The 10,987-nt window shown below is 45.2% G+C and overlaps 1 protein-coding gene across 1 annotated transcript; it reads right to left on the bottom strand.

Moving 5' to 3' along the window:
• Nucleotides 1-7,291: 7,291 nt before the first annotated feature.
• On the bottom strand, nt 7,292-7,600 carry LOC307049864 (10 kDa heat shock protein, mitochondrial-like; the record flags this gene model as incomplete). The annotated part of the gene is made up of 1 exon (XM_079699541.1): nt 7,292-7,600. The coding sequence occupies one exon, from the start codon at nt 7,598-7,600 to the stop codon at nt 7,292-7,294; it is 309 nt and encodes a 102-aa protein (XP_079555667.1).
• Nucleotides 7,601-10,987: the final 3,387 nt, after the last annotated feature.

The following is a 10,987-nucleotide window of genomic DNA, read 5'->3' as shown; positions in this document are numbered from 1 at the left end:
TCTTATGGGAGTTCCCTTGTATGTTATTTGTCGTTCTTCCCTTGCTGCTTTCAGTAATTTTTCTGTGTCTTTAATTTTTGCCAACTTGATTACTATGTGTCTCAGCCTGTTTCTCCTTGCGTTTATCCTGTATGGGACTCTCTGCGCTTTCTGGACTTGGGTGGCTATTTCCTTGCCCATGTTAGGGAAGTTTTTGACTGTAATCTCTTCAAATATTTTCCTAGGTCCTTTCTCTTCTCTCTTCTCCTTCTGGGACCCCTATAATGCAAATGTTGCATTTAATGTTGTCCCAGAGGTCTCTTAGGCTGTCTTCATTTCTTTTCATTCTTTTTTCTTTATTCTGTTCTGCAGCAGTGAATTCCACCATTCTGTGTTCGAGGTCACTTATCTGTTCTTCTGCCTCAGTTATTCTGCTATTGATTCCTTCTAGTGTATTTTTCATTTCAGTTATTGTATTGTTCATCTCTGTTTGTTTGTTCTTTAATTCTTCTAGGTCTTTTTAAAACATTTTTTGCATTTTTTCAATCTTTGCCTCCATTCTTTTTCCGAGGTCTAAGATCATCTTCACTATCATTATTCGGAATTCTTTTTCTGGAAGGTTGCCTATCTCTACTTCATTTAGTTGTTTTTCTGGGGTTTTATCTTGTTCCTTTATCTGGTACATAGCCCTCTGCCTTTTCATCTTGTTTGTCTTTCTGTGAATGTGGTTTTTGTTCCACAGGCTGCAGGTTTGTAGTTCTTGCTTCTTCTGTCTGCCCTCTGGTGGATGAGGCTCTCTGAGAGGCTTGTGCAAGTTTCCTGATGGGAGGGACTGGTGGTGGGTAGAGCTGGGTGTTGCTCTGGTGGGCAGAGTTCAGTAAAACTTTAATCCGCTTGTTTGCTGATGGGTGGGGCTGGGTTCCCTCCCTGTTGGTTGTTTGGCCTGAGGCGACCCAACGCTGGAGCCTACCCAGGCTCTTTGGTGGGGCTAATGGCAGACTCTGGGAGAGCTCACTCCAAGGAGTACTTCCCAGAACTTCTGCTGCCAGTGTCCTTGTCCTCACAGTGAGACACAGCCACCCCCCACTTCTGCAGGAGACCCTCCAACACTAGCAGGTAGGTCTGGTTCAGTCTCCTATGGGGTCACTGCTCCTTCCCCTGGGTCCCGATGTGCACACTACTTTGTGTGTGCCCTCCAAGAGTGGAGTCTCTGTTTCACCCAGTCCTGTTGAAGTCCTCCAATCAAATCCCGCTAGCCTTCAAAATCTGATTCTCTAGAGTTCCTCCTCTCATTGCCGGACCCCCAGGTTGGGAATCCCAATGTGGGGCTCAGAACCTTCACTCCAGTAGGTGGACTTCTGTGGTATAAGTGTTCTCCAGTTTGTGAGTCACCCATGCAGCAGTTATGGGATTTGATTTTATTGTGAGTCCAGCCCTCCTACCGTCTCATTGTGGCTTCTCCTTTGTCTTTGGATGTGGGGTATCTTTTTTTGGTGAGTTCCAGTGTCTTCCTGTCGATGATTGTTCAGCAGTTAGTTGTGATTCTGGTGCTCTCACAAGAGGGAGTGAGAGCATGTCCTTCTACTCCGCCGTCTTGAACCATTCTCTGATAGTGTTTTCTCATCTGCAAATTGAGAAGAAAAACATAGCTCTGGGACGACTGTCTGGATAAAAAGAGACAGTTTATGCAAATCCCCGACATGGGCCGTGGATCATCACCCAGCAGGTGGCAGCTGAATCAGCTTGGTCGTCATCATCACACTTCCCCTCGATGAGCTCTGACCCTCTCACCGCATGAACCTGGCACTGGCCCAGACACGCCACCTTTCCTGTCTCAGTGGACTGACCCCTGGTTTCGTGGCTACTCCAGCTCTGCACACATCCCCTTGTTGCCGCATGGCTAGGGAGGTCTGTCGGGGACACAGATCAGGTGGTGTTTCTCCTCTGCTTGGTGTCTTCCCATCACGCTCAGAACAAAGGCCACCCCCACCCTCCGCCCCGTGACCTGCAGGCCCATGCAGCCCAGCCCTCTGCCCCTCTGTGCCCCTTGTCTTGGCTGGGTCCCCTCTGGCCACTCCGGCCTTCTCTCTGGTCCAGGAACCACCCCAGACTCACTCCTGCCTTAAGATTTTTGCACTTGATTTTAGCTCTGCTCAGAAAGCTTTCTCCAGCTGGTTATGTGGCTGCCTTCTGGCCACATAGCCCTCAGCCCCGTCTCCTTGAGGGCCTCAGCAGCCACCTTATCTCCTCCCGCCCCTCTGTGCACCTAGCATTCCCGACTCGATGCACCTCTAGGGGCCCAACTGCTCTTTCCCTTGGGCCTTGTCACAGAGGTGAGAGTGTGGCTCCCTCCAGATGAGGAGCAGGCTTCTCTCTACCCGCCATCAAAGCCACGGGTTCCCTAAGTGCAGGTCTTCCCTCTGTGTGTGGCATTCCCATGGTCTCCCAGCGGTCCTGTGTGTGGGCGAGCCAGAACACACAGGGTGACACTTCTGTTTTCTGAGCTGAGAGTAACTGGTCATCTTGCTGGGATGCAGTGTCTCGCTGCCCACTTTGGGCACTTACAGTGCTATAGCAGGTTTACTCCTGGCCATCCCCTGGGAGGTTTGGTCCTTCCTCTTGATTGATGCAGTGAGCAGGAGAAAAATCACATCTCAGGCCCGGTACCCTTGACCTCTCTCCTCTGCCTGCCTGACTAGCACCAGAAGCTGCCTGGTTTATTTTAGGTGTATTTTCCCCCACTGCCCACATGCCACCCAGGAGCATGGGAACCTACTCTGATTGTCCGCTGCCATAGCCCGGGCACCTGGGACAGCAAACACATCGGGCATCAGGCAGCTCAGTAAATGCTTGTTGAATGAAAGAATGAACTGTTCCCATGACACCAGGCAGCTCATGGAAACCACCTTTAGATCAACGACCTCCTCTGTCTCAAGAGTTTCCCGGAAGGTCGCATTTGCTATGGACTGAATTGTGGCCCCACATAAACTTCATGTATTGAAGCCCCAATCCCAGTGAGACTGTATTTGGAGACGGGGCCTTTAAGGAGGCAATTAAGGATAAAGGAGGTCATGAGGGTGGGGACCTGATCCTTATAAGAAGAGGGAGAGAAACCAGGGATGTGTCTGCACAGAGGAAGACCTCGGGAGGACACAGGGAGAAGGTGACCATGGGGGAGCCGAGGAGAGTGGCCTCAGGAGACACCAAACCTCCAACACCTTGATCTTTCACTTCCAGCCTCCAGAACCATGAGTAAATAAATGTCTGTTGTTTAAGTCCCCCAATATTTTGTGATGGTAGCCTTAGCAGACTAATAAAATGTCCAATAACAGATGTGATGTGCAGAAATAGTCCAGCACTAGAGACTCGAAACACACACGGATTTTTCCTTAGAACAACGGTAATAGGAGCATATCTCTGTTTTCGTTTGTTTGTCTGTTCTATTTCAAATCAATTTAAATATTTTTTAAAATTTTTATTAGAGTCTAGTTGATTTGCAGTGTTGTGCCAGTTTCAGGTGTACAGCAAAGTGAATCAGTTATACATATACATACATATATCCACTCTTTATTAGATTCTTTTCCCGTATAGGCCATTAAAGAGTATTGAGTAGAGTTCCTGTGCTATACAGTAGGTTCTTATTAGTTATCTATTTTATATATAGTAGTGTGTATATGTCAATCCCAACTTATTCATCCCCCCCTTATCCCCTGGTAACCGTAAATTTGTTTTCTACATTTGTGACTCTACTTCTGTTTTGTAAATAAGTTCATTTTGTATCATTTTTTAGTTTTCACATATAAGCAATATCATATATTTGTCTTTCTCTGTCTGACTTACTTCACTCAGTATGACAATCTCTAGGTCCATCTGTGTTGCTGCAGATGGCATTATTTTGTTCTATTTTATGGCTGAGTAATATTCCATTGTATGTATGTACGACATCTTCTTTATCCATTCCTCTGTTGATGGACATTTAGTTTGATTCCATGTCCTGGCTATTGTAAATAGTGCTGCAGCAAACATTGGGGTGCATATATCTTTTCAAATTACGGTTTTCTCTGGGTATATGCCTAGGAGTTAGGATTGCTGGATCTTATAGTAGTTCTATTTTTAGTTTTTTTAAGGAACCTCCATACTGTTCTCCATAGTGGCTGTACCACTTTATACTCCCGCCAACAGCGTGGGAGGGTTCCCTTTTCTCCACACCCTCTCCAGCATTTACTGTTTGTAGATTTTTTGATGATGGGCATTCTGACTGGTGTGAGGTGATACCTCATTGTAGTTTTGATTTGCATTTTTCTAATAATTAGTGATGTTGAGCATCTTTTCATGTGCTTCTTGACCATCTGTATGTCTTCTTTGTGGAAATGTCTATTTAGGTCTTCGGCCCATTTTTTGATAAGGTTGTTTTTTTTTTTTTTTTTATATTGAGCTGCATGAGCTGTTTGTATATTTTGGAGATTGCTTCGTTTACAAATATTCTATCCCATTCTGAGAATTGTCTTTTTGTTTTGTTTATGGTTTCCTTTGCTGTGCAAAAGCTTTTAAGTTTAATTAGGTCCCATTTGTTAATTCTTGTTTCTGTTTTCATTACTCTAGGAGGTGGATCAAAAAAGATTTTGCTGCAATTTATGTCAAAGAGTGTTCTTTGTTTGCAAAGCAGAAATAGAGACATAGAGGTAGGGAATGGACATATGGATACAGGGAGAGGGGAGGAGGGGTGGGATGAATTGGGAGATTGGGATTGACATATATACACTGTTGATGCTATGTATAAAATAGATAACTAATGAGAATCTACTGTATAGCACAGGGAACTCTACTCGGTGTTCTGTGGTGACCGAAATGTGAAGGAAATCCAAAGAAGAGGGGATATATGTATACTGTAGCTGATTCATTTTGCTGTACAGCAGAAACTAACACAACATTGTAAAGCAACTATACTCCAATAAATATTAATTTTAAAAAAGGGGGTTTGACCTTGCAGGTTGGGATTGTCCAAAATTGGACACTTTACAGAGGAGCACCATTTATAATTTGCTCTTCCAGGAAAACTGGGCTGTGTGGTTGGCCTGTTTATAAAGGAGATGACATCTATTTAAGTAATGAAATGTCAGCTAGAAACTTCGAGGTTTTAGTAATAAGGTAATATATTAGGTAAATACAGATGGCAATGCTGCCCCCTCTTCAGGCTGTTTCATGTTCACTGGATGGTGGGCCACCTTTGAAGATTCAGTATTTCTAGTGAATGAGCTGTAGGAATAGTTCATGGATTCTAAGATGCACGTTTCCTCCACATTCCATCACCTCTAAAATTGCTGGGAGTCGTGCCCCCACCCAGGTCCAGGGCTGGTTGTCATGGCCCAGGCTTGTGCACACCTGGTCATGGCAGTTTATGGTGTCACCGTTTTTCATGTGCTGAGTTTGATTTACTGGTTAAAACATCTTCAGAGGGATTACACTTGACCCTGCATTGAAGAGAGATGGTGCTGTGTGCACAGAAGGATGGGGGGCAGAGAGTGGCACTTGGATTTCATCTTAATGGAACAGGTAAGCCTCTTTAAGACATGACTGTGAGTCTACACTTCCTTGCCCACCAGAATCAAGTGCTTTATGTATCCCAAAGAAGGAAGGTCTCTAGAGGTAGATGAGTTTATCATTCTTTTTTATTGCTGAAATACATAAAAAAAAAAAATCAGTCGGCCCACCCTAAGCAATAAAACACCACCCCTCAGCTTGCAGAGGGGTGTCTGCAGCTTGGAATAACATCCCAGAGGCAACTCTGACAGCATCCTCGCTCCTGAGGTGTCAGGACATGGGGCATGATTGATGAAGAATTCCAGGAAATCTTAATTTTCTTTTCATGTTTGCACAAGAGTGATGTTGGAAAGAAACCTCTGTCTAATATAAATGTAGAATAAAAACTAGACATGCTATAAAAATGTGGGGTCCTAGTTAACCTAGAAGCTTACTTTTGTTCTTAATTTCTTTTACGTTATGTCTAACAATTATGGAAACAGCGATGGTTAATTTTATGTGTCAACCTGGCTAGATCATAGTATCCATATTTTGGTCAAACACATCTGAATGCTGCTGTGAAGGTGTTTTTAAAATGTGATTAACATATAAATCAGTAGACCCTGAGTAAAGCAGATGACCCTCCATGATGTGGGTGGGCCTCATCCAATCAGCTGAAGCCTCAAGAGAACAAACTTAGGTCAGCTTTGGAGGAAGGAATTCTGCCTCCTGACAGCCTTCTGCTTCAAGCTGCAGCATCATCCCTTCCTTGAGTCTCCAGCCTATCAGTCCACCCTGCAGATTTTGGACTTGCCAACCCCCATAATCATGGGAGCCAATTCCTTCAAATCAACCTCTGTTACAGATAGGTAGGTAAATAGAGAGAAAATAGAGACATATAGATAGAGACATAAACACACATACCCTACTGGTTCTGTTTCTCTGGAGAGCCCTGACTAATGCAGAGATTCAGGTTCAGTAAACATGGCCATGGTTCTGTTACCGATCCAAACTTGGGTCTGCTTGCCTATGTGCAGTAAAGCCAATCTACTGACACTGGGTTGTGGTGAAGGAAAATGCAGCATTTATTGCAGGAGCCAAGCAAGGAGTCCGGGCAGCTAATGCTCAAAAAGACCTAAACTCCCCAGTGGGTTTCAGGGAAAGGTTTTTAGAGACTGGGTGAGGGAGGGGGTTGTGGAGTGTGTGATCAGCTTGTGGACATTCTTCTGATTGGTTGGTGGCGAGGGAGTCAACACCATCAACCTTCTGGTTCCAACTGGTCTGGGGTCTATATGCTTGTGGGCAGCATACAGTTAACTTCTTCCACCTGGTAGGGGTTTCATTACCTGCAAAATAGCTCAAAGGACATGGCTCAGAATATTATCTATAGCTCTTGAGGAGGAACTAAAGGTCTTTGACTTTGTTTAATGGCTAAACTATTATTATTTTGGTTTGCTTAACTGTTTCCTTTCTTTCTGCATTTTTTTCACTTCTCTGATTAAATTTACTCTTTGGAAATCAGGGAAGACCTAAGAAGCTAAGGCTTTTCTGCAGACAAGAGACAGGCAGAGGACATGGGGGTGGAGGGTGTCTATTCAGCAAAGGCCCCATGGGGTCCTGCTCGGTTACAGTCCCTGCTCTGAATCTTGTGGCCTTTTTTTTTCATTAGTTTGGATATCATTAGTTTATTATAAAAGAGAAACATGGAAATTATTTACATGATGAAAGATTTCAGAACTTCAGTGGAATGGGCAGCTAGCTTCACGTGATGCCATTTCAGTAGTGACTTATTTTAGTCAACGTGTTTTCCAAGAATGTCACCATCTCTAAATAAGAAATAATCCTTGTCGTCTAGAACTACTTTGGTGCCTCCATATTCTGGGAGAAGAACTTTATCTCTGACTTTCACACCAGCTGGTTGAATCTCTCCACCCTTTCCTTTGGAGCCCGATCCAACAGCTACTACCGTTGCTTGCAATACTTTTCCTTGTGATTGTTTTGGAAACATAATGCCTTCTTTGGTTACAGTTTTGGCTGCACTTCTTTCAGCTAATACTCGGTCAAAGAGGGGAAGAAATTTTCTAAATGCCTGTCCTGCCATGACTCCGGTTGCCGCAGTTCGTACTCTGCTCTCTAGCGGCCGCCACAAGGAAGAGACGCTCTTGTTGCATTTTGTGCAGGCTTTCCAAGACTCATCTCAGCCTTCAGTGAAATGTGAATGATGCACCGTCCTCATGGGGTTATCTTGAGGGTTTCGGGAACAAGACTGTTAAAGCATTTGCCCAGGTGCCAGGCTTGGAGAAAGATGGAAGAGCTCGAAGCTCCATGCAGGGGAAAGCACTTAGCACCACTGGCTGCATTCAGAATTCTGTGTGCCCTAGGAGGCTTACCTACGAGTACAGAGAGGTCAAAATATGCCCCACGTTGCCCAGCTGTGCTCCCAACCCCAGTGCTCTATAAAGGCGTGTGAGGAGGCACCCTCTGTGGGACCTGCCTGGGAGGACATAGGAAGTTAACAGGAATCCCAGCCCACTGTTGTCCCCTCTCAGAAATACTGGAGAGATCAGCCAGTCCATAACTGTGTGTGTCATAGCTCCTCCTCCTCCTACCTCAGCTCTCCCTCACTCTAAAGCCTCTGTGGAGCATAGTAAACCTATCTCCCCCAGGTCGGCTCTCTGGCTGAACCCCTGAGGGTGTCTGAGCCCCATGTTACGATACTGTTCTGAGCAAATGCAGTGAAACCACCGTGGTGCTAAAAACTGCAGTCAGCCCTCCTCCCTCTGAGCGTCTGGTAGACTGGAAACCTCAGGTATCTTGGGAACACCCACTGGCTAGGAGAGGCCCCCAGCAAAGCCTGTGCATGCATCTAGGATGAACTGCATCCTCCTGTGTTACTCCTCGCCCTGGGATGAGAAGGAGAGTGCAGATCTGAATTTGTGTAAATTTCTTTTAGTCCCAAGTTGCTGTTTTCAGGGATAGTCTCTTTTTTTTTTTTTTTTTTTTTTCTTTTTGCAGTACACAAGCCTCTCACTGCTGTGGCCTCTCCCGTTGCAGAGCACAGGCTCCAGACGCGCAGGCTCAGCGACCATGGCTCACGGACCCAGCCGCTCTGCGGCATGTGGGATCGTCCCTAACCGGGGCACGAACCCGTGTCCCCTGCATCGGCAGGCGGACTCTCAACCACTGTGCCACCAGGGAAGCCCAATAGTCTCATTTTCAGTATGAAAAAAACATAATGAACATAACTAGATTGTATTATCATTTAAAAGATTCATAACAGCAGTATTTTTAATCTTCATTTTTGCAGATCTTTATTCAATATCAGAACAATGACTAAACTCTGGAGAGAAAAGAAATTAGCTGTTATTTCAATGAACCTAAATAACATTGATTTTTATTTTTAAATTAAATCTTGAGTAAATTAATTCATAGATCTGGGTTGCTTATAAACCCTAAGAGAAGCAATAACATTTTATTTACTTGCAGGTTAAAATGGTCTCTCTTCTCATGAAACACTCACTCAAAAAGCCAGAGTAGGTTCTTACCCAGGACACCCAGGGAAGGGACATTCCCTAGCCAGCAGGCTAGGGGGAGGAGAGGCTGTTGAAATGATTTCCTGATTTCCATTACTCAGATGTAAGTTCCATGAAGGCAGGGTTTCTTTTTTGGTTTGTGTTCACTGCTCCATCCCCAGCCTTTAGAACAATGCCAGCTAGCACTTAGTAGGTGCTTAATAAATATTTGGTGAGTGAATGAAGCAATCATTTATCATTTATAGTTTTCTCCCATCCCCCCCATCATATACCAGTAACAATGGGCACTCAACAAAAATAGGAAGTGACCATTTTATATTAGAATAGGTGTGTATATCATTGGGATTATTACATTGCCTTGTGCATGGTGAGATAGAGTTATTAAATAATCTCTTTAAAGATCTAGCTGTCAGTGTAAAGTTACTTTGCCAGATATTAAGGCATACCACAAATCTCTAGTGATTAAAAATTGTGGTCTTGTGCAAGTACAGACAAATGGACCCACAGCATAGAAGAAGGAGCTCCGAAACAGACTTCCATAGGACAGGAGCTTAATATACGTTAAGGTGGAACCACAAATCGATAAGGAAAGTTTCTATATAGAAACTCTCCATAGAGGGAAATTTGAATATAGAGAAAAAGGAAAATGGATCTATACCAAACACCACATACAGAGGTTAAAAAGACTTAAATGTGAAAGATAAAATTATAAAGTTAATTGAAGAAGGTTTAGCTGTAGGAAGGACTTAAATGAACCTGACGAGCACAAATTATAAGACAAAAAAAAAGAAAGAATTTGATCACATCAGAATTAAGAATTTCTGTTCAATGAAGGTGACCTTGGATAGCACCCACAGTCAGATGACATTCTGGGGGGAATCTCACCAATTTCAAGGAACAATATGCAGGGAACTCTTCCAAATCAACAGAAACCAAGAAAAGCCCAGATGGAAAAAAGGGCAAAGTATCTGTTCAGGCATTTTACAGGACAGGAAAATCACAAGGTTAAAAAGCAAAGGAAAGATGCTCCAAATCATTTTTAATCAGGGAAGCATGCATTGGAGGGCAACTGAATGGCCTTTTGTAAGTGACAGGGAAATGGCGGTAAGCCTTCCACTGGTAGCTCTGGTCACGAAAACAGGAAGACTTAAGAAAATGACACCTCCCTCCCCCGTCCAGAACTGTGATTTAATAATGACAGAGAATGAGCAGGAAATATGTGTCATTCTATTCATAAGAGGCAGAGACAAGAGTAGGGATGCTTTCTAGGAAGAAGGCAACAGTGGACCATGGAGGGGTAATGGAGGACGGTAAGCAGAGAGGCCAGGGGAGACTAGGGCAGGCAGGAGGTGACCCTCTGTCCCAAGGGGAGCCGTGGAGGCTGGAGGAAGGGGAGATGTTGGCCTTGGTCTTCCCCAGGACCCCCACAGCCCAGCAGCTCCCATGCCCCCTCCACTCCTGGTTGGTGATCCTGGTGGGTAACAGCCACCACCAAGCCAGAATCAGCCCAGAGGGTGGGAACTGAAGTGACTGAAGTCCCCGATGGATGCAGGCAGGGAAGGAGGACAGATCCTACCCCAGTTTATCAGAAAGGGCATCCCTGGCTCTTCCTGGAGAGATGCTCGGAAAAGCTGGGAAGCTGAGCTGAGATGCAGCACAGGTCCTCTGAGTGCCCTCGTGGGCAGGGGGTGGGGTGAGGCAAGTCGGTTTGGGGGTCATTCTCAGTATCCACGTGCCACCTGCCCCTTCACATTGGGTGCGAGGTCTGTGGTGCTTTCTATGGATGGTAGTTAGAAGAGCCATCCTGCGTGACTGCGGCAGGGTTATTCCCAGCAGTGCAGGGCGAGACCCCTGGCGCTGGCCTCTGTCCCCCCTCTGCCCCTGGGCTATTGCTCCCAGAGGAAGCCCTGCCAGTGTCCCATCACTGGGGCCCCGTGAGTGTTTCCTGAGCACTC

The sequence above is a fragment of the Hyperoodon ampullatus genome, assembly GCF_949752795.1.
Source record: "Hyperoodon ampullatus genome assembly, chromosome: 3".
In the NCBI taxonomy this organism is placed as follows: Eukaryota; Metazoa; Chordata; class Mammalia; order Artiodactyla; family Ziphiidae; genus Hyperoodon; species Hyperoodon ampullatus.
Note: the sequence above shows the minus strand (reverse complement) of the source record. Positions and strands in the feature narration are given on the sequence as shown.